The sequence below is a fragment of the Fusarium redolens genome (genome assembly GCF_020744475.1).
Source record: "Fusarium redolens strain MPI-CAGE-AT-0023 chromosome Unknown BKA55scaffold_10, whole genome shotgun sequence".
Lineage (NCBI taxonomy): Eukaryota > Fungi > Ascomycota > Sordariomycetes > Hypocreales > Nectriaceae > Fusarium > Fusarium redolens.
The window spans coordinates 1,493,499-1,518,682 of record NW_025763673.1 but is presented as its reverse complement, the minus strand read 5'-3'; the positions used below and the strand labels follow the sequence as shown (position 1 = coordinate 1,518,682).

Here is a 25,184-nt window from a genome sequence, read left to right as displayed (position 1 = left end):
TCAATTTATCATGAAGGTCAATGCTGTTCTCGCCGCCGCCTTCGTTGCCCTTGGAGCTGCCACTCCCGCTCCTAAAGGCTGTACTCCGGGAACCTACTCATGCACACCCGACACCAAGGGCTGGCAGGTCTGTAACGTTGACCGCTCCTGGGTGGTAAGTCTTCCGTTGCCTTGTGGCCCCTTAAAGATATGTTAACGTTTTGCTTTAGTTCGCCGGCGTTTGCCCTCCCAAGACTGGCTGCCTTTTCAACAAGCAGAATGGCTCGCCATACTGCGTACCCCCAGGTTTCCACTTTTAACCTGTCTTGATGAAACTCACCTGGTGTTGATGAGTGTCACGTTTGAGGACAGCAATCAAGTTCTGTCGAGATTCATCGTTGCATCGTTCTTCAGGTTCACAAACACGCGTTTTATGTTTTGGTATCTCGTTTGATTATATTGAAGGAGTCGGTTCTTCTTTTGGAATGCAACTGTCGATAGGTGTTGTTCTTTTGTGACATGTTATGAAGGTCTGGGTTGGAAGCCAGTCGGCCAGTATACGAATCGGCTGATGAAGTTAGTTACAAGCATCTTGTGTTTTGAAGGCTATTCTAGCATCATTTCATTTTTTGTTTCTTGCAAAGTTTCTTGCAAATATTCTTAGTAATTATTTTGCTGCTTGATAGCTACTCACCTATGCAACCAAGACTTTGGTGCGATGAGAAGTTAGATGTATGGCATGATCGTGATCAAATTAGGTCTCTGTCTGAACTCAAGCGATGCATGAAGTGTGTAATTACGTCTACGAAGCTTTCCCTGTATTCACTCTGTATGCGCTTGTAGATACCCTCATTTTGTGCTTACTCAGTCTGGTGGCCCGTATCTGCGCATGATCAAGCTCGAAATTCTGAAAGATTCAAATTTGGGTCAATTGAGACTGTGCTGATGAAAAAGGTGGTAGTGGCTTGCATGATGTCTGCTTGACTGGCCTTGCCTCGCTACAAGCAATTGCGGGGGCATCATAGTATGGTGTCCGTTATTTGCGACGACCTTGGTTACGCCCAATCTAACTTGGCCCTTTTCACGATAGACTGTGCGATCAAAACTGCCAGACTTTCAGTGACACGACGGGCTCGAGCCAAAATTGGCAAGCAAGCTAAGAATTGGTGCTACGGAGCTCAGGCGCACCTTTGACCCGGTAGCCTCGGATACTGTACACCCAAGAAATAACCCGACCGAGTTCAGCTCATGCCACTCAAATGTCATTCGCAGACGTGAGATTGAACATGGCGGAAGGCCACCAAAACGGTCGCTGACGCTGATAGCGTGATGTTTAGTTCAAAATCTGCTCATGTTGTTAACGGATTGGTGAATGGAGCGTGAGATTCTTGATGACCCCAAAGCTACACATTGTTCACCATCTTATTCGTTGACTCTGAGTGCCCCTGACGACCCCCCCGGGGTCATCTTTCAAAGCTTAGCCAGAGCTTTGAGGGAATCTCTAGCTAATGTTACCTCGCCTCGGTTGCAGGATTATTCCCAGAGGACAGAAGGTGGCAGCGGAATCGCTTAGATTGTGTTGATAGTTGAGAAACTAGTGGTCAATTTTGAGGTATTTGAGTACAGACTTCCAGCTCTTCGCCATGGTGCAGGAAACGGGCTTGGTAGAGTCAATACCGGTACAAGACTGAGAAGCAAGGACTTGGCCATAGATAGTGTCAACCAACTGGACTGGCGGAGAAGGCTGGGCGATGATGGTGGCGGCAACGACAGTGTTGGGGCTTAGGTACTTGTAGCCGACGCAATAATCCGTAATAACGCAACCAGTCGTGGTCTCAGGAGCGTGAGAACCGGGCTTGGCAATGTCACGATGGTCTGGCCAGGGAAGAGCTGTAATTGCCAGATTAGATTGAAATTAAAGATACTGCAGATGAGAAACTTCAAGACAGCCTCAGGAAGATGGCGACCCGAATACCTCCATGCGAATTCGTTTCTCGCCAACACCTAGATCCCGAAGTGCCTTGCTCTGAGTATTCATAAACGGCGGTAGCCCACAGATATAGTAATCCGCTCCTGGCAGAACCACCTTATCCTTAACCTCCGCGAGGTTCACGCGCCCCTCGTGATCGTAATCAAGCCCCAGTATATCGCCTTCTTCAACTTGCTCATAATAAACAAGTCGGGTGACTTCGGGGTTGTCCCTGGCAATATCGATGAGGGTATTTTTCATTGCATGGACACGTGAGTTGCGTGCAGCATGGATGAATACTACTGTTCTTGACTTGCCCTCCTCAGTTATCTTCTTCAGCATTGCCATCATAGGTGTCAGTCCAACTCCTCCGCTGATAAGTACCACCGGCGTTGTAGCATTGACGTCCAAGATGAAATCACCAAAGGGCATACTGATATCCATTTCCGACCCCTCCGGCAGCGACTCGTGAAGGACATTAGATACTCGGCCAGCCGGCTTTCTGTCCGATGCAAATTCTCTTTTAACAGAGATTTGGAAAAACTTTCCATTTGGCACGTCAGACAGACTATATTGGCGGGGTTGATATGTCCCAAGCTCAGGCACAAAGCATCGGATGCTGACAAACTGGCCCGGCTTGTAGGAAGGTAAAGCACCCTTGTCGGCTGGCGTGAGATGGAAGGAGATGATCTCTTTGCTCTCTTGCACTTTATCAGAGATGAGAAATTTGCGGCACCCTTTCCAACCGCCGGGTGACGCCATGGCCTCATGATACAGTCCTTCCTCAAAAGTGATGAAATACTAGGCAAGCTGCCAGTATGCAGCGTTCCAAGTATCCATGACCTGTGAATTGACTCCGTCCCCGAGGACTTGCTTGATCGCCGAGAGTAACCCTTGGCCGACTATGGGATATTGGTCCGCAGTGACCCCCAAGCTCGCATGTTTATGTCCAATGCGGGAAATGGCTGTCTTCATGGCGTCGGGGTTCTCGATATTGACGGCATATGCCCACACGGCGTGCGCGAGGGTGGCTGGCTGCTCGCCTGTATCTTGATGGGCCGTGTTAAACATGTTCCTGAGCTCAGGGTGTTTGTCGAGCAATTGACGATAGAAGAGCGTCGTAATTTCGACGCCGTGCTTTTCTAGTGCGGGGATGGTTGATTGGACTATTTTGGTCTGCTTCGGAGTCAGTGTGCTCGAGGCGTACGCTCTTCGATGCAAGTGAAATAGCGCCCGACGTCCGGCATGCCAGATGATGGTCCGAGCCAGCATGTTGACTGATTTTGATCTGATTACAATGGCGATTAATTCGTTCCTTTCAAGGTCATCTGAAGCTGCTGCGGGGAGACGCTTTATAGGTGGCATAGCGTCCAGAGACGTCCAATGGACTGTCATATGATGGAAGCATAATTTTGGGCATTACACATGTATGACCTAACTACATTCATCCCGGAATGACTCGTGCCAGGGGCTCACTTTTCAATTACATTATTGAGCACAGCAGGTGGATGATAAGTTTTGTGGCAATGACTATCCGTACGTCGTCTCGCTGCCTGGGCAAGAAGAAACCCAAGAAACAGAGGGTCATGCGGCAGTACTAACCTTGTAATAAATTTCGAGCCTGACCCTAAATAATAGGATTTGTGGAGCAGGTTAAAGAGAAATTAATTTTGACCCTATGCTTGTCCTCTTCTGGTCGCGCAAACGGCCCTATTCTGCGCGGTGCGCAGTCCATACCTTTTCCTTATTGACACCTCATCAGAATATTCTACCTACTCGATTGCGTCTGGATCATACTTTATAATCACTTTCTCCCCTAGCGAAAGAAATGTCCTGATTATTTCCCAAACTACGCGGATGGTGAGCTTTATTGGTGAGATTATTCACCCCAGAAGCGAAGACCTCGGATCAACTTCAACTACTAAAGCCGTGTAACGTACACGATAAGCAAGTGGATCAGACAAGCGAGTGGATCAACCCACTTTTCACCTTAAAAGCTATTTTTTAAATAATTCTTAAAAATCGAAATTAAACTTAAAATGGCTACGATTTTAATAGCTTATATATAAGTCCTAAAATAAGCTATATTAATTTCCCTACATTTTTAAAAAAAATCCTATATAGCTATAAACCTTAAAGTCTACTTACACTGTAAAATACACTGTATTTTAAGGTTTTCTATATAAAAAGAAATATTTAAAAATATTTAAAAAGTACTTACTTATATAATTAACTATACTATTTTAGGAAATAATTTTATTAGATTTTTAGCTAATTTATTTAAGCTCTAGAATACTATAGGGTAAGCTATTATTAGCTGCACAGTATGCTGATCCACTCGCTTGTCTGATCCACTCGCTTATCGTGTACGTTATCTTTTTGCGATTGTGTTGAACAGGTGCTGGGGTCTCACGTGCAAGCAGGGATATTTTAAGATTACAACCGAAATGGTAAAACCTCTAAGGGGCAGAATTCAACAGAACACAACATGAATACACACCAATTCACATCAATGAACCGAATACACGTAATGTCTGACAGATTGGGTCACTCGTTAACTGCCTCTATGCCTACGTCACATACATTATAATCAAGACCCCCCTAATATGCACGTCACAGTGTAGACGCATTATGTCGGCTTGTGCAGGTATACATTGTGTCGTATCACCTATTATCCTTAGGTATACACTAAGGATTCTAGGCAGCTAGTTTAACGTTGCAATTAAAACTATAGGTCTGTCAACCACAATTATGCTCCACCGTGTTCAATTTAGAGATGTCTTTCAAGCTTCTACGCCGGTTCATAATGTTCTAGCTAAGAGAACCAGATTCTAGTGAGTCGACGTTCTTAGCCTCGGTATAACAACGTGGGAGTCGTTCCTCATCAGCGGAGTATGGACAATTGGCCTCTTCCCTCGCCATATCGTAAACCCATCTCTCATTAGGTTGCAAAGAGGCCTTGCCGTATTTTTGAGCTCCAAGATCGGCCAACTTGGAAGCTAGGTAGAACCAACACAAGGCATTACTGACTGTGCCAACTTCGTCAGATACGCCCGTCCTTGCAGCATGACTCATTCTTTCGTATAAATCATCATTAGTGAACAGATTCATAAGGTGATGAGCAACAGCCCTCCAATCACCAGGCTCAACAAGGAATCCGTTGATTGAATGCTTGACCTGAAGAGGAATACCGCCTGCCTTTGATGCGACGACTGGCCGGCCAGCATGTAATGCTTCTGAGACCTTCACCTCGAAGCCCTCACTAGTTGAGAGTTGGAGGACAACGTGGGCTTTAGAAATCAGTGTGTTGAGTAACTGATCATTTGGATCTAGACGCATCACACTGATGTCCTCCATGAGTTCAGGGCAAAGCGACATTATTTGATTGAGCGTTTGATCGTAGACAATGCTAGAGTCAGGATCATCAATAGATTGATTACCGCACAGGACAAGCTGAGGAGTATCCTTGATGTCGGCTACTTTGCATTGGCGGCGAAACTCGGCATATGAATCTATCACTGTTGGAATACCCTTTGAGGGATCGAACCGGGCGACTTGAATGATGTACTTGCGCGCCGGCCAGTGCAGTTCGGTCCTTTGCTATAGTTAGCAGTCTTGTTTCTCAATGTGCCCGGAAGAGCTTTGTATGTACATACATTCTTTGTGCGTGGCAATTAGCATTGTAGATGTTCCCATAGTACCCAATATCCCAATCCTTTAAAGGCTTGTTTAAACCATCGAGCCAGTCTGTGGTAGCCGGCATATAGGCTATTTTTGATCTGGGGACTGTATGAGGAACAAATAAAGGAATTGGGTGGCTGATATACATGTCCGCCAGTTGTATGTTGCTCCACAAGAATTCCCAAATATCAGCCTGGGCCGAGCCGTCTTTAGCAACTAGGTCACTCCTGATTTGGATGTGAGAGCGATACAGAACTGGCCGATCGGGAGTAAACCTTTTGATCAGAGGAATTAAACCTGGCATTTGTGGGTCATCGATCTGTTGTGCAAAGGTCAATGTGAGCTCTACCAACAAACTGATTGCAGAGAGTAGAGGGGGGAAGAAGTTGAACCCCTGAGCGTGAAACAAGGAAGATACTGACAATTATGACATGAGCACCACCTTCCTCCATTGGGCGTAGTGGGCCGGACTCCGAGAACCAGTATCGATATGCATTTTCGGTAATCCAATGGATGACGACCTCCTTTTCCTCAGCAGTGATGCGCTGGCTGGGAGGACTCACTCCCTGCAGGACATTGTGGATATTCTTGGTAATTCTGAGTGCACTAGGAAGCGGTTTTGGAACTATCGCAACCATCAGCAACGTTGACAATACATATATTGAGCCATATTCCAGGCTTTCAGGTAAAGCTTACCATACCAAGACATGTCAACCCCTATTCGACGAGCAAAGCGGATTAGTGCATGACGCATCAGCGCCACGCCGCCACCTTGTGGAGTAGAACTGAAAAATGCGACACGAGTCTTGTTGCAACGTAGTTTCTCTGCATAGGTCATCATTGTCTTCCAGGTGGGGGCGCCACATGTGTCTTTGTAGTTCTGAAGAGTCGTTAAAGTGGCCTGAAACCCAACATCAGTCTGGACAAAACCGCGAAAGCCAACTTGCAGAATAGGAGCTTGAGAAGGCCCAAAGTACCTAAGGTGAGGTCAGTGGCCCATTTCCATCATCTTCGATGTTGTCTACTCACATAACGCATTTTCGAACCATTGAATCAGCCTGTTCGTCAACACGTTTCACATTCCAGAAGTTCTTTTCGCCCTTCCTGTCCTCTTCATCCTCATCCTCATCCTCTCTCCCAGCAAGTACCGTAATCGGGACAATATCCAGATCTAGCCACAAGCGAGAGCATAGCGTTTTGCTTACACTCCTAAGCGTAGCTGGTAGACCGGCTCCGATGAACTTGGCAAAATTCTCGTGCTCATAATCCTCAACCTCTTTGAGGACGTAGTCTGCAATGACATCTCGACCAGTCGCTTGACTGTCGTTGAGGTCAAGGTGCTTGACGGAGAAGTCGGTGAGGTAGACACCATCGTTGATGGCTAAGGCAATGAGTGCAGTTTGGTCGTTTGAGAAAGCCGCTGATATACCAAGGTATAGCCTCTGACGCACCGGTCGAGATTAGTATAGAGAATGACTGGTCCAACAATGAGAAGTAGCTTACCGTGAGAGCCGGACTAAACTGACCTTCCTTCTCAGCAGCGCTACTTAATCGCCGTTTGCGATGTACCGAAGTAGTCATGGAGAACTTTCGACCATGTTTGAAGGCCATGATGGATTGAATGAAGGGGCGAAGGCTCTTAGGTCGACTCGACTGTCCAGCATGAAACTTGGAGGGAGATTCATCGTTGAGGCGAGAGGGCTCTTCAAAGAAAGGAGGGATTGGTAGGCCATTTTCTGTACCGGTCGAGGCTTTTGGAGCCAGAATATGACTAGGTTCAGCTGTTAACTGTCCGTACTGCGTTGCAGCATTAAGGGAAGCAGCTCGGTAGGGTTGAGCCTTGGGCTCTTCCCGTTGAAGAGGTTGATTTTGTCCCGACATTATCGAATTAGCTGTCCAGTATCACTTGGTTGAAAAATACTCGTACTCCCTATAACTTCTGCATAAAGGCTGTTTGTAAAGTGTTCTTTGAGATCTAATTGAGATGGATTAGAGATTGTGGACGGTAAGGTGAACAAAATAATCGGGTATGAATTTAGATGGTAGAGGCACACGATAAGCACATAAAGTCAGCATGGGCATATGAACAAACAAAATCATATGATTGCCATTAATAATGTGGCTAGCTAGTATAGAGAACACAGGGTTAGATACAGTTAACCAGTGTCGTGGCTGCCTGAGAGCGCCATTCACATGGCAGTATTCAGTCGGGATGATCTGACGTCGTAAAGTTAAATAAATAAAAAAAGCGCTTATCGGTATGGTGGTGACCGACATATCCACTCAACTGGTCCTGCTGTGTTTCTAGCACGTCATGCTACCAAGACTGATATCCCATTTTGTAACATGGCAGAGTGAAGGTAATCTCATTAGCGGAGATAAGAAGCGGGGTCATGCATATACCGCACGCCCGAGAATTCATCAAACAATGAAAACAGGTGACATATGACACTAGCAACATGGTGTGGACTCACTGGGCATAATGCAGATTACATTACTCGAAAGTGATTCATAGACTTGAAATTGAGTTTAGCGGGCGGCCATAGTGGCGTAAGCTGGCACGTGAGGCTTTCCTCTGCATACTGCTGATAACGTGAGTGTCAGCTCATGGCATGCATATGTCATTAATGTACTAATGCTTGGGAGTTTGGAGATTCTGAGCGGACCTTCAACCCATTGCTGACAGCTCCTGCTGATGTGCCAGAACGATTCTTCGGAGGCTGACCAGAGCGTCGAGGACAGCCGCCTAACCTCATATTGCTGCGGCTGTGATTACTGCCTAGTAATAGTAGATTGCAGCGACATCAATTAGATAGCGTTGATAGTTCCAGTCTCTGGAAAAGTTATTGATCAATTTGAAGATATTTGGATGTTGACTGCATCAACTTTAGCGTCAAGCCGGTGATGGACGGTGCAGAGAAAAGTAGTCCCCCATGCATCTTGATATGCACATCGGGTGTTGTTCGACATTTCAATGTTGAAAATAACTTGCATTTAAGCAGCTGAAGAATTGAATACTTGAATACAACTTAAGTGATTTACTTGACAATCAGTTCCCCAGCAGATACTTTCCTTGTTCGGTGAAAAGGACGGAAGCAAAATGAAGCTAAAAAAATAACGTACACGATAAGCAAGTGGATCAGACAAGCGAGTGGATCAGCATACTGTGCAGCTAATAATAGCTTACCCTATAGTATTCTAGAGCTTAAATAAATTAGCTAAAAATCTAATAAAATTATTTCCTAAAATGGTATAGTTAACTATATAAGTAAGTATTTTTTAAAGATTTTTAATTATTCTGTTTCATATAGAAAACCTTAAAATACAGTGCATTTTACAGTGTAATTAGACTTTAAGATTTATAGCTATATAGGATATTTTTAAAAATGTAGGGAAATTAATATAGCTTACTATAGGACTTGTATATAAGCTATTAAAATCCTAGCCATTTTAGGTTTAATTTCGATTTTTAAGAATTATTTAAAAAATAGCTTTTAAGGTGAAAAGTGGGTTGATCCACTCGCTTGTCTGATCCACTTGCTTATCGATGGTGCCCGCAATTACGTCGTAATTCGCTTAGACCACGTGACAACTTATCCACCGCAAAAGGCGGCCCGTGAAATCGTGTGCGCGACGCCTGATAAGTGCGTTTGATAAGTCCCCGCAACTTATCTAGCTCCGGACGGAAAAACGACACCACATAGAAAGGCCTCGATCGACCGAGATGGCCGCAGACGACTCGTACACGGCCGCAGACGAGCGCGCCCGCGCCGCCCGGAGGGCGGGCCTCCAGGCGAAGAAGGACGAACAGCCGGCGAACACGGCGCGGAGTTACGCTGCGAAGCAGCGGGAGTGGAAGGCGCGTCCTCCCCGGCCGCCCCCCTCTCTTCCCCCTTTCCCTTCCCTCTTTTTACGCAGGAGCCCCATGGACGGCTAACAGACGAAAACCTATAGGCCTGGTGCCGTACGCCCCGGCCTGCGGCAGACGGCTCACTCTATAGCTGGCCCGACGGCGAGCTCGTAACGCCGGACAAGCTAGCGGCGTGGCTCAAAGAGGATATCCTCTTACGACGCGTAGCGCCGCCGCAGAAGAAGCCACGGGCACGGGCACGGGCACGGGGTAAGGGTAAGGGTAAGGGCAAAGGCAAGGCGGTACAGTTACGGCAGCAGCTTGAACAGGAGCAGCTCGAGGCCGCGGCCCTGGCAGAGGCCGAAAGCCTAGCCGAAGCCCTTGAGGTCCCCCTGGTCGAGGCCGCCGAGCTGCTCGCGGACGACCGCGAGGGCTACGTGCCACCCACGGCCCTTGCGCCGGCTGCAGCAGACCTTTCCGAAGGATCTCTGCTTACGAAGGGCACTATCGACGCCTATATCGCGGCCGTTATCGAGCTCTGGCGGCTCCAGGTAGCCCACGGTAACGCGAACACGGAGAACCCCAGGGGCGCCGCCGTACGGGGCTTCCTTGAGCAACGGGGCCGACAGCGGGGGAAGCACGACCGCGCCTCCTTTAAAGACCGCGGAACCGACGGGATCCAGGCCGGCTATTCGCACGATGAATGGCTCCGGATCCAGGATCTCCTTCTCAGCGGGGCCGCATACATGCCGCAAAACCTCCGTACGCGAGTCGACCTCCTATTCGGCCACTACTACCTCCTACGAGGGGAGAACCGCCGTAAGATGGAGCTTGCGGACCTATCCCTACTCGACTATCCGTCTTCAGAAGGCCCGACCCCCTGTGGCTGCCTCGTGACCCTTCTGCGAGACGGTAAGCTGAACAAGACGGCAAAGAAAGAGTTCATGGGCGCCCTCCGGCATAAGGACCCCTTGCTCTGTACGCAAGGGGCTCTGGCACAGCTCTTCTTCTGGCGCTGGCACGTCGCCGGCGAGTCGCCCCCGTCCTTCCGGCGCCGCCAGGACTGGTATCGGATCAAGGCCCTTGTTGGACGGGACCGCGAGCAGGAGCTCTCGTACCCGACGCAGCTACAAGAGACCTGGCGTATCTTCGGCGCCGCTGGCCTTGTCGCGTCAAAGAAGACTCACCTCCCGCGCAGGGTAGGCGCCCAGGACGCTGAGACCTACGGCACGTCGCTCGCACAGATCTCGCAGGCCGGCCGCTGGAACCAGAGCGTGCTTTGCCAGGCCTATCTTACGCACCTACCGCGCCAGTTCATGCGCATCGTCGCCGGCTTCTCGGCGTCGCCGGGGGACTACTTCCTCGCGCGTGCGGCTAATGAACCCCCGTACGTCTTACAAAAGCAGCTCTGGCCGTGGATCGAGGAGTGGGAGCCTCGCTTTGAAGCGCGCGCGCGCCGGCAATGCTGGGCAGAAGGCGGCCTCGACGACGACGACCTAGCCGCTGACGGCTTCCTTAAGCTTATGCGGCGCCTGCGCATAGTACTCTTACAGGACCTGGCTGTCTTGCAGCCTCGCTACCCGTCGCTGCCCTTCTTCGCCTATGCCCCTTTCAACGGGTCTGAATGGGACGAGTTCGCCGTCGCCGTTCGCTCCGACGCGGCAGGGGCTACGGAGCCGTTAAGCCTGCTCGTACAACGCGCCCTGCCAGAGCTAAGCGGCGTGTTAGAGAGCACGCGCGAGGCCCTCTTACAGAATAACCAGCGACTCGCCATCCGATTAGAGGCCCGGCTAGAGGGAATCCAGGGCGGTCTCGATTCCCTGCTCCAGGGCAAGGTCCCAATCACCTTTACCGGCCACTTTGGAGCCGGGCCAGCAGTGTCGCTGGCGCCGGCGCCGTCGGCAGCCCCTACCTTGAACTTCAATACGGCTCCGGCTCCGGCTCCAGAGCCTCCAGTACCAGGTATGCCCGTCGTTGCAGCCCTGGCCAAGGTCTTTACAGTGCGGGATGTCTGGAAGGAGTGGGAGGAAGGGATTGCAGGTCAGCCGGCCGTACGGGTGCTAGAAGAGACGTGGGGAAGCCGCTGGCGCCCGGGGAACGGGATCAGGGTGCAGTTCTGTCGCCGGAAGGTGATCTGGGACGAGCTCTTGGCCCGCACGGCGTCCGGCAAGAGCGAGGAGGAGGCAGTTGCAGAGCTAGAGCTCTTACGCGCCGGCCGGAGCTTGAACCGGCTCGTCGACGAGCTCAAACAGCGCCGCCGGCGGGGCCAGGGCCAGGGCCGGATACGGGTACAGGTAGGGACCCCCGTGCCCGATGACCCAGACCCGGGACCAAGGCCGACTCGGGACCAGGGCCATCGGGGGCGCTGGGCTCGGCTAGGGAGGAGGCGGACCGCCCCTCGTCGACGGTAAGCTGGCCGTCAGGTAGGATCTTTATATATTTATAGCGGTAACTAGTCCGTATCTATCTATCTATCTAGAAGGCATATTTTTATTTTTTATATTTTTTATTTTTTTTGAAGATTAAGGAGCAGCAGGATCAGCGCATTGCTATGTCGTAGTCCTTGCAGCGAAGCCTGGCCCCCCAGCCGCTGCACACGCAAATATCTCAGCGCCCGCTCGCCTATACAGCGTCGCTCTTGAACCAAACGGACCGCCAGAGCGTAGCAGTCCTCCAGCCCTGGAATTGCATCGATTTGGCTCCTAACCGTCGAGATATTCGCGTGCGCGGCGCCGGGCACTTATCAGATGGTAGTTGTGTAATCACATACGATTTCCCGAAATTACTCCGCAAAACGACCCCACGATAAGTTCTGCTTATCGTGTACGTTACAAACTTTTCAGCCAATTTTGATCTCATACCCGCAGCAACGAAATTTCATCAAATTTTTATCTATAGCAGCTTCCTTTAATCGCCTTGAAAATGCCTCAACAGTCTTATACAGAGAATGATGTCATTGAAGCTATACTGGATGTTACAGATAATGACCTCTCGCAGCACCAGGCCGCCCAGAAGCATGGAATGCCCCAAACCACTCTGTCTGACCGATTAAGAGGCCTACCGTCAAAGTCCGAGGTCACCCAACCTGCCCAGTTGTTATACAAATCCCAAGAGGCTAGATTAGTTACATGGATACTTCGACAAGAGGCCTTGGGCTATGCTCCTTCCCACAGTCAAGTTCGCGCCACGGTAGCTGCCCTGTTGAGACAGCAGGGCCGGGAAAGGCCTATCGGTGTACACTGGCTAGCCAGGTTTATTAAACGCCATCCAGAGATCGATACGAAGGTGGGAAAACGCCAGGAAGCTGCAAGGTTCAATTCTTTTACCCCAATGGCCGTCAATTGGTACTTTGATATCCGGGAGAGCGAATATGGCTGGATCAAGCCTGAGAACACGGTTAATGTTGACGAGGGCGGCATCATGGCTGGATTTGGTGAGTACTGACCACTTCTGATACAAGAATTACCAATAAATTGCAAATCTAGGTTTGGATTCCTTGGTAATTGGCAGTAGCGATCCCAGGAGGAAGGCCTTCCTCAAAGGTTCACAGTCCCGCACTTGGACTAGTTTTATCGAAGCCGTCACTGCAGATGGCCGTCTTCTAAAGCCTGGTATTATCTTTAAAGGCAAGGAGCTTCAGCAGCAGTGGTTTATGGACGAGTTCAGAAAGATCGCCGACTGGTATTATATCACGTCCGACAACGGCTGGACGGACAACCATATCGCAGTCGAGTGGCTCCAGGAGGTCTATCTTCCCCAAACCCAGCCAGCAGATGAGTCTGATGCAAGGCTCATCATATTAGATGGCCATGGGAGCCATGTATCTGTGGGTGTCTACCTGTTCTCGATCAGAAATACCGCTGACTGAAAATCCAGGATGAGTGGATGGCCAAGTGTTTTTTGAACAACGTGTATTGCTGTTACCTGCCTGCACATTGCTCTTATGGCCTACAGCCACTGGATAATGGTGTTTTCAACACATCCAAGGCTGCATATCGAAAAGAACTCCAAAAACTGGCAAGCCTGACGGATTCTGCGCCCGTGAACAAGGTCAACTTCATCAAGGCTTATGCCAAAGCCAGGGAAGAGGGTATGGCGAAGAAAAACATCCTTTCAGGCTGGAGAGTAACTGGGAACTGGCCGATTTCACGACGGAAAGCGCTCATACATGCCGAAATTCAACCAGACAAGAAGGAAACGACGCCTGGATCAGACGGCCACAGAGACGGGCAAGTCGACTCTGATAATACGCCAAAGACCAGCCGTCACATCAGAGACCTGGGGAAGGACAAGAGCCCTTCTACCAGAAGGCGGTATTCTGTGATATCAAAAGGGTTTGAAGCCCAAGAGTCCAAGATCGCCTCTTTGAGCACCAGAATAGCCAGCCTGGAGGAGGAAGTTGGCCGGTTGAGTAGAGGCAAGAAGAGGAAGGCGATACCGAACCCCAATAAGAAATTTATGACGCTGGCAGAGGCTTTAGCGGCTGGTGACACTATTTCAGAGCCAAACGAAGCAATTGAAGGGGCGGGTGTTGTTGAGGATGTGATCGAGGTGGGAGGGATGGAAGAGGATGAGAGGTTATATTCAGGGAAGGAAGAATTAGGTGTCGTACGCACCCGCACAGGGCGTGAGGTTAAAAGACCTAAAAAATATTAAAATAGATCCAATTTTGATCTGAATTCCAGAGATAAACTTATTTTTACTATTTTTATTAAATTTTTCCCATGAGGTTACAAAAGTGCATTATGTATGGGGGAATTTTTTTTTCGCTGACCGGTAGGTGGGTATGACCGGCAGGTGGGTACTGCATGGTTGTGTTCATGATAATATGTAGGTGTTTGCGCTATCGCATGCACGGATGGACAGCCAAGATCAAATGAGCACTTGATTTTCTATCTAAAGGAGCGACGAGAGTCGGTCTCTTATACTCATGTTCAATCTGCCGATCGTCTAGGCAGCAGGATGCTGCCTGTGATTTAGAGTTCATGGCAACCGTGAAGTTATTCACGATGGTCGTGATCCTTGCCCTTGACACCTAGGCCTGCGTTCGGTTTCCTTTTTCCACAGCCGCATCCTCTCGGTTACTGACTACTCGCTCAACAGCAGTTCCAATATCTTCAGCGCCATCGAGCATATCCAGCCAGGCTGTCTGCACCGTCTCATGCTCAAGCAGCAACACAATAACCTCAGCTACAGATTCCCGGCTAACATTGCCCCTCGACGTTTTAGTTTTTCCAAGTTCAATCGGCCCTGCTGGTTCGTCCGACAGTATCCCCAGGCGAAGACTTATCCCCGAGAAGTCAGCTCGGCTAGATGCCTCCTGAAGAAGTATTTCGTCTGCTGCTAATTTCGCTTGACAGTAGCTCAAGAGACCGCTTCTCTGCATCTCTTGCGCGTATATCCAGGCGTCCTGATCCCACCAACTAGGTCGCTTTTGACGACAGTTAATATACGAGATAAGAAGTAATTTTTTAACAGTCGGCGTTTGGACTGCAGCCTTAATAAAGTTAATAGCAGCATCTTGATCGATGGCAAATGTCTGGCAAGGTTATCAGTAGCCATTTTCGCTTGAGTTGACATATTTCTTACTTGGTCGGGTCTTGCTTGTCCGCCTGCCCCAGCGCACCAAACAACGGTATCTGATTTGACTTCATCGAGGATCGATCTTGCCTGGGAAGTATCGTCGACATGTTCCAAATTACGGACCAGCACGTTCAAATTTCCCTGGTTAGCAGCGGCCAGGCTGTTGATCTGGGAGACTTGATCCTGACTCCGAATGAGGCTAGTGACGGTCCACGACTTCTTCAGTAGTTTCTGCGTAAGGATCTGAGCAATCCTTCCGTGGCCGCCGACGATCAGAACGTGTCGACTCATTGTAGAAGTTGTCAACTTCTCTGGGGGCGTGCTTGCGCGATTGCTTGAGAGTGGTTGATTGCTGGTACAGGCAAGACTGTGATAAGGCAAATCTGATGGTCCCAGTAGCATAGAGTTGACCGCGCAAATAATTTATACATCAAATCTTCGCGCCAGCCAGGAAGGCACCAGAACAGCTGATAACCAATCGTGGAACGATGCTAACTTGACAATGTCATGTCGAATAGTGATGTAATAATGGAAGCTTTACTTCGTCATTGTGCAGGAATGATCCATAGCATGTATGTAAGGCGTAGCGGCATATTATGCTTCGTCGGGCACGTTACTCTCCGTTTGCGGAGTCAGAATTCCCAGGTGCTCATTTGTCAGACTTGACCAATGAAGAAGCAGTCTTACAGAGCTCACTAGTTCTCATCAGGAATCCACCATGGCTGTCAGCCATCATTACGGGTACCACCTGTCAGTCTACGCTGTGCTAATTCAGTGTACATAACCCAGGTATCCACTCCTTTTAACAACTTTGGGTGATAAGTATTCTCGTTCGAGAAGTTGTGGAAGGATTGTGTAGCAGTACATAGCAAGTCCAAAGGATGGAGCACTATTATAACAAGGGCTTCATGTAATTTGATCGAAGATAGGTACAAGGAATTTGGCCCCGGTACCCGCCGAGGCCTCCCATCCGACTCGTGCACAAGTTGTCCAGCCTGGAAGATCTAGAACCATCTATCCCGGTAAAGCTGGAATCGTACCCTGACCGAGTTTAAAAGCAATATTTGGCTGATAGGTCCCACTTAGGTAGCTTCTCCGGGGCGCTTCCCCACTTTCAACAACCCTGGTAACTTGAAGTCCGGCTATGATCAGGATTAAGCTATATTATGATAAGTTTACGCGAAGAACTACGATAATTCTTAACTTAGCAATGTGAAAATAATCTATTTAGTCATATACTTGGTCTAGCTAACCTGTCTAGCGCTTTCCCAAATTATTCTTTTCCTTCAAACCGTGTGGCCCAGGAACTCTTGTCTGGCAACAGCGATAAGCTCCGCCTATCTCTTCAAGCGGCACAAGACTCCAGCGAGGTACCGACAAGGGGGTAAGACCAATCAAAATGATCAGAACAATAGGTACTTTCTCATATCTCTTTGTATGTGAATTCGGTGTGTTTCTTCATCATTGTTTCAATTGAGACTGATTTGGCTGATTTACCATGATGTTTTGCGAAAAATGCGTCTCTGAGCTAACTTTTCGTACCCCGCAATGTACCGGCGCCGTCTAGGCGCACAGGACCTGTGTGCTCGGGGCACAGTCCCCCTGTCAGCGGGCTAGGGGCACAGTCCCCTGGCTAAGCATTTCCCGTTGAATTAGAAATTGACTGAATGTACTACTTTGGGTAGGGCCTAGAGACCGGCCCTACCCAAGTACTGTTGGCCCTAATCGCCAAGAGACCTGAAGAAATATTCACTAGTGTCGATCCCAACGAAATCAGTTTATTATGGTATTTATTTTATCGATGCGAGATCACTTTTATTGGTATTGTACACGATTATAAGCATGGGAACTTTTCCAGGTCTAGTTGTTTGGTACGGATGCGTCTTGCGTCTTGAAGTCCAGTTTAGACCTGAACATACCGTCAGGGGCATGGTTTTTTCAAGTAGGAATTCACTGTAACTTCTTTAGTATTCATTTTGACTGATGACTTCATCTTAGCTATCAACTGTCCGGCATGATCAGTATTGGTCGAATCTTTTGCAGCTACTCGTCAAATCCTCGGCTGAGTTCTGCTTGATAGAGTAAGTTAATTGATTAAATGTAAAAGGAGGAAGTTGAGTGATTTTTGTCCGACTCGCTTGTACGTCCGACTCGCTTGTACGTCCGACTCGCTTGTACGTCCGACTCGCTTGTACGTCCGACTCGCTTGTACGTCCGACTCGCTTGTGGAGTACGTTATGTGTTTGCAAATCGGGTCTACTAAACTCGATTTCGCCCATTATGGGTAGAACCCTTGGCACATCTAGGTAATCTCGATTCATTGCACCATCTCCCTCGTTCGTGTAACCAAGAAGACACCGTTGATCTCACAGCACCTTGCCATCCCGTATCGTATTCAAGGCTGACACTTCGTAGTCGGTATTCGATAACATCCTGAACCAATTTGAGCAGAGTAAGAAACCCTTGATCTTATCGAATACAGATACTCATCCTCTCCAGACCCTGTTTTTGTCGACCCTTTATACGAAATACCTGATTATCACCTGTCGGCAATCTCACCAATTCCCAACATACCCCTCACTCAACCACCATCAGACCCCTCTTCTAGTGAGCCATATGAGATAGGAAAATTTCCCTCTTGCCTCACAAACCTCATTGGGGATGACGATCTGCTTCTGCGGAGCGGGCAAATACCACAGCCAAGAAATTCCAAACAGAAACTCGATTCAGCTTGTTCCGATATGAACCAGACAACAGTCCCGCCGCAGTCACTTACTGCGGGAATTTCGGAAGTGAAAATGTGCTCATCATCCCATAAACCAAAGAAAGCCCACAAGAAAGCCCGACTTCCTGCACATGTCCTTCAAGAACGGGAGTGCCATAACAACATAGAGAAGTAGTATCGCACACGCCTGAAACTGAGGTTTGAGCGATTACTCGCTGTGCTCGAGGCTTCCAAGGTGAGGAACGAGGCTGTGGGCGACGGGGACTCGGAAGCACCGGATTTTTGTTACAGTCGAGGCGAAGTGTTGGATGCCGCAAGGCATCGCATCCTTACTCTCGAGGAAGAGAACAGATATCTGTCTACTCAAATAAGGGATCTAAATAAAAGGTTCATGAGTCAGTGACAGAGGGGATACTTTTAACGAAGGCCTGAGAAGGAAAGATAAGAAACGCTGGAGGTTGGCGACAACCATGTGGAGATAAATAGTTAAGGTTATTGCGCATGTTTGTGAGGGGAACCACTCAACTAATATATGCATGTGTCTTTCGTGAAGTACGTTCAGACCCATGTCCACCACCCACATAGAATAGCAGACCAACTGCTCCGTAACTCGAAGATAGTCCCAGTGGCTGCATATCTTTCATGCTTAAGACCAAGGTATAATATCATCTGCCGGACTCAAACTAACGCCCGGTGAGAGGATGAACCTTCCTCTTTGTTTTAACCCCACGATTCAAGAACACTAGATTTGACTCATAGATCGGCACATCATGACTGGGTCAGCTGGCATATTCGGCAGACGATAAAGGATGTGTAATTAGTCGATACAACTCAGGATAGATCCAGGTGTGACATCTAAATATTATCTACGTAGTCTTTCTAGACATGGGCCTGCCGTGGCCTTGATATTGTACAATAATTGATGACAAAGTTATGCATACATATAGGGCATGTGTCGTGTTCCGCCAGGTACCAGGCCGCGATACAATAGGAGTGAAAGGTATGCTGACAGTCCAATTGGCGAACCATGTCCGTATCCATAACATCACACAAACAAATAGCACTGAATATAGAGCATGGTGGTTAGTAGGTGCCTTCGAATAGTGGCATGTTCAGAGATATACCATGTCATGTTTGAGGCCGGTACAGCCCAGGAGGCGTGTACATGGTGCATGATGTCCCACCTCATATCTTTGCTCGTTCTAGAAGGAGCAAGGGCATCGAGGTGCGGCAGGTCTCGATGTCGAGAAGAACCTGACGACCTAGAAGTCGGTGATGTTTCCTCCGAGGACACAGAAGTTCCCGGCCTCGACCATCTAAAGACTCTTCACAATCGTTAGTCTCGTAGCTCTTTGCAAAAGACAAGACATACTTCGGTATTCCAACCAGGAATAGAATTGTCAAAGCCATAAGCGGCAGCAGAATTGGAGCCAACCACCCCAGCATCGCATGGCTTGGGGTCGGGGTCGGGGTCGGGGTCTCAGGGCTCCCCAAGTGGGTGATGCTAGGGCTAGACATGACTGCTATGGAGTGAAAGGATGGTCCCCCACCAAGATTCCCCACAGAGGCAAGTGACTGGGATGTTGCGTTTGATATGAATTTTACTTTATGAACCCTCATCTGCAATTGATCGAAGATTCGGATTTGAACAGGTTTCTGAGGCTCTAGGTTATGATATGATGGACACCACCGTCACTTACCATTTGTAGCGTTAGCATCACGCCACAACGGCGCGCAGCATGATGTGACGAGGCACTCCCATTCAGCCATTCAGAGGCCACAGATGTTCATGTGAGTAAATCCTATTAATCCAATTCGCTGAATACCCGGGTTGAACAATTGATAACACGATTTGCTCTTATGACTGACATATGACAGCTCTGAATGCGATGAAAAAGGCGGCCTCTACACAACAAGGATCAGGTGCGAATCTTCTGACAGGGATTAATAAACATTGGGCAGTTTCAATTGAGTTTGAGGGCGTCGCCTTTATCGCATGACCAATGAAGACATGTCGAGACAGCCCCGCAGCGTCGTTCATTTGACTACTATGACGATACGCGTTCTCTGATTTCAAAATGCACATCAGACAATATGGATATATTTTCACGTAGTCCCTTCAGTCGCTTCGAGCACTCTTGGGTCATCAAACCTGACTTATTCATTAAACCACCATCTTCTGTGTTTAAATACCTAATATCTACTTGAAAGTTCATCATGTCGAACAGTTCCGAACTCCTCTACCATGTCATCCTAACAGTCATCGACTTCCATCTAGACCCGTCGGGGGCCAAACGATCCATCTACATTCTCGGCACACGTACGACACTCGAAGCCGCCAAAGACTCGGCTTTCAGAGTCCTCCATACGCTGAGATACGAACCGGACGACTTCATCGAGTATGCCGCCCATTCAAGCCACACTGGAGACTGGGCTTATGGCAATGGAGTTCTGGTCTACGCTAAGGCTCCTGCGGGCCAGGTATTCCAGATCTCTATCCAGGCTACACCCAACACCGAACAGCTTCTGGGAGACAGCGATGGATCTATCATACTACCCCAAGGAGCACCTTCGCTTTACTACGTGACGCAGACCGTCATCGACTACAATAAAGATCGAACTGGCTGCGTGCAGGAGATGCAGATAGAGGGGACTTTTGTTCACCGGACTGATGCAAGCAACGCAGCGCGCAAGCTACTTGATCCTCTTGACTATGCAGAGTATGACACGCCGGAGAAGATGAAAGAGGAATGGCCATATGGGGATGACGTGGTTGCCCATGCAGTCGCAGAGACTGGCGAGAACACAACTGTTGAAGTAAAGACTGTTGTTGATACACATTACAAATACGAGAAGGTTGTCTAAACGGATTCTTTTGGTGATCTGGAGTTGGTTTTAGCCGATGGGGAATGTGCATCTTCTTTCCTGGAGGCTTGCAAATTTTGGTTGAGAAATTGTATCATTAGTTGTTAAGGCTGGCAACTTGGGGATTCAACTTATTAGCATGTTTGCTTTTACTCAGATACTAGGCTATTAATAGGTATCTCTTTCACTGCATATACTAGACATTAGAATCCAGGGCATTGTTATGTGATAAAGCAAAAGTAAAGATACATTAAAGAACGAGCCTATCTACAAAGAGCTGGCACTATATCCACATTGTCGCTAGCAAAGGATTGACATCAAGATGCACTAATCAGCGCCCTCGTATACCGCACTGAGTAAGCACCAAGAGTTGAGTAAAGAACAGAATCAACAAAAGCAGTAGAAAACGACACTTCCCAACGACGCGGCAATGCAGCCGAATCAGAAATGGAAGCCAGGGGGAACGCAATACGGCGAGCCGTTCTGCTTGTTAAACAGGCAACCCGTCTTCGGGGGACAGACACCGGCGAACTAAAAACCGGATAAGCTTTTCCTGTCATCCACCGCCATGGAACGGAGAGACTTACTACCCAGGTGCGGCCGACATTGCAGACCTGCCAGCCCTTGAGGTCGGGCGTGCACGAGTAGGTTCCAGGCGTACAGCCTTTAGGAGCTGGGGTAGCAGCTGCGAGGGCAGTCATAGTGGTGAGAAGAGGGATAACCTTCATGATGACAATGGCGTTGATGTGTAACGATTGATTGAATTTTATGGTAGCGAGTGGATGCTATTGATGATGAAGAAGTCAGCGCATGGCTGCTTGAGATGGCATTTTATACTTGACTGGAGTGCTTCCAATCTCCAGATCTCGTACTACAATTGCATTGCCTCCTCTGAATTATATTTAGAATAGAGGTCAGTTCTGGTCATTGTGCAGGCCATTACGAGGTGACTCGCATGTGAAGTGATCCAGTTATGCGCCAAAGATAAGCTTACACTGGCGTCGTTATAATGGTTGGGTCATTTGACTATTGGAAGACCGTAATATAATGTTCCGATACGAGAAACTCAAGGTGACGGTGCAAGGGGCCACATCCCTTCAATTGTCGAGGAGCTCCGGCGAGTACCTGTTAGATTGGCGGCTGGGAATGGGCTCCACTTCCCTTATTGCAATATTATTCTTGTATCCAAAAGAGGGGTGAAACCCCTCTCGGACAGACTGATCAAAGAATCAGGTCGACGATCAATAACATCACAACATTCTGCTCCACTTGGATACACTCACCCCGTCGTATTCGTGCGTATCTAACAGTACCCCGCCCCACACCACCCCTGTCAACGAGGAGGTACATGAGGGGATGTGAGCAGTATGATGTAGCGATTTGTAACTCGAGAGATTGCTGGTACTTCTACCATAGGCTAAAATAGGTGAAAGGCTAGGTACCTTCAATCCGATGCATTTTTATTGGCTGCCCACCCCTGCTGTGACCCGACCGGAGCTCCTCGACAATTGAAGGGATAGGGACACGGGTCCGTACACACACGGGTCATATAATTAGTCAGCACAGCCCACTGTAAGGCTCCCACTGGAACGGCGCCCGGGCGTCGCGATAAGATTTTAGCGGGTCCCAGAGTAATTTGATTGGCCAGCAACTGCATCTCTATCACCCGTAGATTTTTTTTTGTTTACTTCGGATCAAGATCTGGTTCGATTACTACAACAGTACGAGGTACAACTCCGCAATCACTGGAGACTACCGAGGAATCAGACCTACCTACACGATCACAGCCAGCGCTGTCACCGTCACCGTCACCGCCATTGACGCAATCAGTTCCAGAGTTGCCGTATTACGCACCTGAGGCTATATATCGACGTTATGTCGCCGCGAGAGCAGCATGGTATGAAAGCCAACCTGCTGGCAGCCTCAAGACCAATCAACAATACCGCAGGGCAATAGGTCTTCCGCAGCGATATGGTAGAGAAATGTATACCTGGTGCCAAGACCACAAACAAGTGGGCCAGTACTGCCATTTGCCGCAAGGAGGACGAAGAAAATGGACAAAGGAAGAAATGATGGCCTATATTGACTGGGATTTTGAAGAGGTTAGACGCACCGATGCTCAGGTCAAAAGGCAGCTAGAAAACGACGGTAAGGAAGCTACTAGACGCGGCATGGGGGACATTTTGAGGCAAGCCGAAGAGGACATGAGGGCTGAAGAAGCTTTATTCTTCAATGTAATTAACTTAGTTACCTTTATCGTAGACTCATGACTTCACCTAAAGGTCTCGTGCCGTCAGCATAATTGGTATGAGTTGATGTGCTGGCCAGCCAATCAAATTACTCTGGGACCCGCTAAAATCTTATCGCGACGCCCGGGCGCCGATCTTGTTGCGGCGCCTGGGCGTCGTTCCAGTGGGAGCCCCACTGTAATTTCCGGCAACACTCACTAACTTTTCTGCCTGTCTCACCACTGGGAACTACCACTACAACCATCAATGGATTCCAACACAGCAGCTTCTTTCCCTCTTCAGCAGTGGTATAGATCACACGAGGATCTGTCCCTTGATCTCCATATATGGGCAGCAACTAATGGCTTCAAACTTATCATAGGAAGATCATCCACTAATGCCTCCAGTCAAACTACTGTTACGTATTCATGTAATAAGTTTCGTTCCGGTTGTCAATTTTCTGTTTTTGCTTTGCAAAAACGGAGCGGCAATTGGCTTCTCGAATTTCGTACTGAAGCCCGGTTTTCTGAACACAATCACGAGCTTCATCAATCTCGAGATGAGCCGCGAGACGAACTGCAAGATGAGTCACAAGACGAGCAACCCCCAGAGCAAGATGAGCGACAAAACAAAAAGCAACCTACCTGTAGCAAATGTCACAGAGAAGGCCATAGAAGGCGTGCCAAAGCTTGCCCATTGAGATACCAAAGTAGTCCTTAGTGGCAGAAAAGTTACAGTGAGTGTTGCTGGAAATTACAGTGGGCTGTGCTGACTAATTATAGATAGATAGAGTTTATTACGCCCGGGAGAACGAATCCCATAGGGCCAGCAGGTACGCTAAGCTATTTACGATTCCTCCGCATTGATCCGGTCTACACAAAGGAAAGCCCCACTTCTCTTCTTATGTCTTTTCCGTTCAAGCCTCGCTTGACTCTGCTTGACAGGCCTGCTTGAAGGCCGACTTCTCCAAGTGTTCAGCATCCTACCTTCAGCAGCTGAAGCATGGTCTGCCAACTTGAGGCTGTTTGTTGTTAGTGATTGACTGCTGTGTTAATATTTAGTAATTTTCTGTTTCTCCCCTTCTTAACTTCCCTCTCGGCTCAATCGTCCCGTCGTCATCGCAAATTTGACTGTCGCTCGCACCGCCTCTGGGTTAGGTGTCCACTTTAGTCTATCCGAGGCCGACTTTCCGCCCAGAAAGAAGGAAAGGTTGCCCATCATGCCTTGTCCAACTTGTCGCATGGCTTCACGTTCTATCTCCCATCTTGTGCACCGGAATAGAAAATGCTCCATCGTCTCTGGTGCGTGTCCACACTCGCACATATCTGATTCTGCGGCTCCTATCTTGCTTAGGTAGCTGTTGATCCTCGCCATTCCCGTGCGGAGCTGCGAGAGCACGTCAGCTTCTCGCCTCTTGAGTCCATCGTATAGTGCTTGCGTATGTTTGCCTGGTAGAGCCCGGTCGATCCTTTTAGAGTAACCGCCTACTCTGTCGCAGCGCTGCCCTCAAATCAAACAAATCAAATCCGGGGTCATATTTGAGATATTTGACAACCTTCAACGTTGGATTTGTTGTTTGGAATATTTATTCAAATATTTCAAATATTTCAAATCTCACCCTCTATTCTCTCCTGCTACTATGTCCCAATCTTCCACTAGACCTCGTCTCCCCCACTTGCTATCGCCCCCAGCTTCACCGCACCATGTCTGACCCAATTCTTCAGGCATTGCAACTTCTCCAATGTTTCCGTCGTCATCGAAAGCCTCTGCGACGTCATCGTCAACTTGGCGAGGCTGAACGACCTCTCGCAATCAGTTGCCATCGCCGGTATCGCGAGTATATCGAGAGCTAACTGGCTGACCGTCGGAAATTGTCCCTGGTGAGCCATCCACCACTCAATTGGATCCTCAGTCTCTTGCGGCTCTAGCCGCAGATACCGCTCAAGCTCACTTCCCGTCACCGTAGTCTTTGCTGTCCTGCTCTTCACCCACTGCTTGAATTGATAAAACAAATAGGTTCATTGTATTGTTGTATGTTCTAAGTTACATGTGCCTGAGAGGAGCACAGCTCCTTAAATAGTATCCACATCCCAGCCACCAGTAGGTCGGACCACCTTAGCCACACTGTCTCAACACTCCCACTCGAGCTGCTGTTGGGCTTGATGTGCACGCCTGTCGAGCCTCGTTAAAACCCCAAAAACACCTTCGTGGGTGAAAACTGCAGGGAAAGAGCTATCTCGACATGGGCGCTCAGGATCTCTTAATGGTCTCGTGCAATCTTGGGGCAATGGGTCTTCTTCTGTC

At 48.6% G+C, this 25,184-nt stretch overlaps 10 protein-coding genes across 10 annotated transcripts; 5 read left to right on the top strand and 5 right to left on the bottom strand.

Annotated features, from left to right (window-relative positions):
• Nucleotides 1-28: 28 nt before the first annotated feature.
• BKA55DRAFT_479087 (uncharacterized protein) lies at nucleotides 29-299 on the top strand (the record flags this gene model as incomplete). The annotated part of the gene is made up of 2 exons (XM_046186187.1): nucleotides 29-154; nucleotides 210-299. Coding segments are annotated over 2 exons (216 nt in total), but the record flags the coding sequence as incomplete, so codon positions are not given.
• A 1,631-nt stretch (nucleotides 300-1,930) lies between these two features.
• Nucleotides 1,931-3,220, bottom strand: BKA55DRAFT_595190 (bacterial hemoglobin; the record flags this gene model as incomplete). Its single annotated transcript, XM_046195762.1, has 2 exons — nucleotides 1,931-2,749; nucleotides 2,792-3,220. The coding sequence occupies 2 exons, from the start codon at nucleotides 3,218-3,220 to the stop codon at nucleotides 1,931-1,933; spliced, it is 1,248 nt and encodes a 415-aa protein (XP_046048193.1).
• Nucleotides 3,221-4,395: 1,175 nt separating this feature from the next.
• On the bottom strand, nucleotides 4,396-7,722 carry BKA55DRAFT_646627 (uncharacterized protein). Its single transcript, XM_046197217.1, has 7 exons — nucleotides 7,133-7,722; nucleotides 6,659-7,071; nucleotides 6,326-6,606; nucleotides 6,052-6,254; nucleotides 5,605-5,948; nucleotides 4,457-5,543; nucleotides 4,396-4,434 (listed from the first exon to the last, which is right to left on the bottom strand). The coding sequence occupies exons 1-6, from the start codon at nucleotides 7,508-7,510 to the stop codon at nucleotides 4,760-4,762; spliced, it is 2,403 nt and encodes an 800-aa protein (XP_046048192.1). The 5' UTR covers nucleotides 7,511-7,722; the 3' UTR covers nucleotides 4,396-4,434; nucleotides 4,457-4,759.
• Nucleotides 7,723-7,735: 13 nt separating this feature from the next.
• Nucleotides 7,736-8,505, bottom strand: BKA55DRAFT_572543 (uncharacterized protein). Its single transcript, XM_046193147.1, has 2 exons — nucleotides 8,296-8,505; nucleotides 7,736-8,214 (listed from the first exon to the last, which is right to left on the bottom strand). Exons 1-2 carry the CDS (start codon nucleotides 8,383-8,385, stop codon nucleotides 8,119-8,121), a joined length of 186 nt encoding a protein of 61 aa, XP_046048191.1. The 5' UTR covers nucleotides 8,386-8,505; the 3' UTR covers nucleotides 7,736-8,118.
• A 5,857-nt stretch (nucleotides 8,506-14,362) lies between these two features.
• On the bottom strand, nucleotides 14,363-15,662 carry BKA55DRAFT_572530 (uncharacterized protein). The gene is made up of 2 exons (XM_046193146.1): nucleotides 15,069-15,662; nucleotides 14,363-15,018 (listed from the first exon to the last, which is right to left on the bottom strand). Exons 1-2 carry the CDS (start codon nucleotides 15,462-15,464, stop codon nucleotides 14,515-14,517), a joined length of 900 nt encoding a protein of 299 aa, XP_046048190.1. The 5' UTR covers nucleotides 15,465-15,662; the 3' UTR covers nucleotides 14,363-14,514.
• A 2,141-nt stretch (nucleotides 15,663-17,803) lies between these two features.
• Nucleotides 17,804-18,337, top strand: BKA55DRAFT_703371 (uncharacterized protein; the record flags this gene model as incomplete). Its single annotated transcript, XM_046200621.1, has 2 exons — nucleotides 17,804-17,920; nucleotides 17,963-18,337. 2 exons carry the CDS (start codon nucleotides 17,804-17,806, stop codon nucleotides 18,188-18,190), a joined length of 345 nt encoding a protein of 114 aa, XP_046048189.1. The 3' UTR covers nucleotides 18,191-18,337.
• Nucleotides 18,338-18,700: 363 nt separating this feature from the next.
• On the top strand, nucleotides 18,701-19,423 carry BKA55DRAFT_572523 (uncharacterized protein). The gene is made up of 3 exons (XM_046193145.1): nucleotides 18,701-18,850; nucleotides 18,912-19,112; nucleotides 19,160-19,423. Exons 1-3 carry the CDS (start codon nucleotides 18,815-18,817, stop codon nucleotides 19,319-19,321), a joined length of 399 nt encoding a protein of 132 aa, XP_046048188.1. The 5' UTR covers nucleotides 18,701-18,814; the 3' UTR covers nucleotides 19,322-19,423.
• A 450-nt stretch (nucleotides 19,424-19,873) lies between these two features.
• Nucleotides 19,874-20,860, top strand: BKA55DRAFT_572521 (uncharacterized protein). The gene has a single exon (XM_046193144.1). The coding sequence runs from the start codon at nucleotides 20,005-20,007 to the stop codon at nucleotides 20,650-20,652; it is 648 nt and encodes a 215-aa protein (XP_046048187.1). The 5' UTR covers nucleotides 19,874-20,004; the 3' UTR covers nucleotides 20,653-20,860.
• Nucleotides 20,861-21,093: 233 nt separating this feature from the next.
• Nucleotides 21,094-21,380, bottom strand: BKA55DRAFT_595185 (uncharacterized protein; the record flags this gene model as incomplete). Its single annotated transcript, XM_046195761.1, has 2 exons — nucleotides 21,094-21,183; nucleotides 21,240-21,380. The coding sequence occupies 2 exons, from the start codon at nucleotides 21,378-21,380 to the stop codon at nucleotides 21,094-21,096; spliced, it is 231 nt and encodes a 76-aa protein (XP_046048186.1).
• A 1,882-nt stretch (nucleotides 21,381-23,262) lies between these two features.
• BKA55DRAFT_572516 (uncharacterized protein) lies at nucleotides 23,263-23,896 on the top strand (the record flags this gene model as incomplete). The annotated part of the gene is made up of 3 exons (XM_046193143.1): nucleotides 23,263-23,401; nucleotides 23,491-23,600; nucleotides 23,663-23,896. Coding segments are annotated over 2 exons (249 nt in total), but the record flags the coding sequence as incomplete, so codon positions are not given.
• Nucleotides 23,897-25,184: the final 1,288 nt, after the last annotated feature.

Excerpts from the sequence above, each read along its gene's own strand:
- BKA55DRAFT_646627 (XM_046197217.1), bottom strand. The coding sequence starts at position 7,510 with ATGTCGGGACAAAATCAACCTCTTCAACGGGAAGAGCCCAAGGCTCAA. Across the intron at positions 7,072-7,132 it reads AGTTTAGTCCGGCTCTCACG|AGGCTATACCTTGGTATATC; the intron begins GTAAGCTACTTC and ends CCGGTGCGTCAG. Across the intron at positions 5,544-5,604 it reads AATTGCCACGCACAAAGAAT|GACCGAACTGCACTGGCCGG; the intron begins GTATGTACATAC and ends ACTATAGCAAAG.
- BKA55DRAFT_572543 (XM_046193147.1), bottom strand. The coding sequence starts at position 8,385 with ATGAGGTTAGGCGGCTGTCCTCGACGCTCTGGTCAGCCTCCGAAGAAT. Across the intron at positions 8,215-8,295 it reads CTGTCAGCAATGGGTTGAAG|CAGTATGCAGAGGAAAGCCT; the intron begins GTCCGCTCAGAA and ends TCACGTTATCAG.
- BKA55DRAFT_572530 (XM_046193146.1), bottom strand. The coding sequence starts at position 15,464 with ATGCTACTGGGACCATCAGATTTGCCTTATCACAGTCTTGCCTGTACC. Across the intron at positions 15,019-15,068 it reads GACAAGCAAGACCCGACCAA|ACATTTGCCATCGATCAAGA; the intron begins GTAAGAAATATG and ends TAACCTTGCCAG.
- BKA55DRAFT_572523 (XM_046193145.1), top strand. The coding sequence starts at position 18,815 with ATGTCCGTATCCATAACATCACACAAACAAATAGCA. Across the intron at positions 18,851-18,911 it reads CATCACACAAACAAATAGCA|CATGTCATGTTTGAGGCCGG; the intron begins CTGAATATAGAG and ends TCAGAGATATAC. Across the intron at positions 19,113-19,159 it reads GCCTCGACCATCTAAAGACT|TTCGGTATTCCAACCAGGAA; the intron begins CTTCACAATCGT and ends GACAAGACATAC.
- BKA55DRAFT_572521 (XM_046193144.1), top strand. The coding sequence starts at position 20,005 with ATGTCGAACAGTTCCGAACTCCTCTACCATGTCATCCTAACAGTCATC.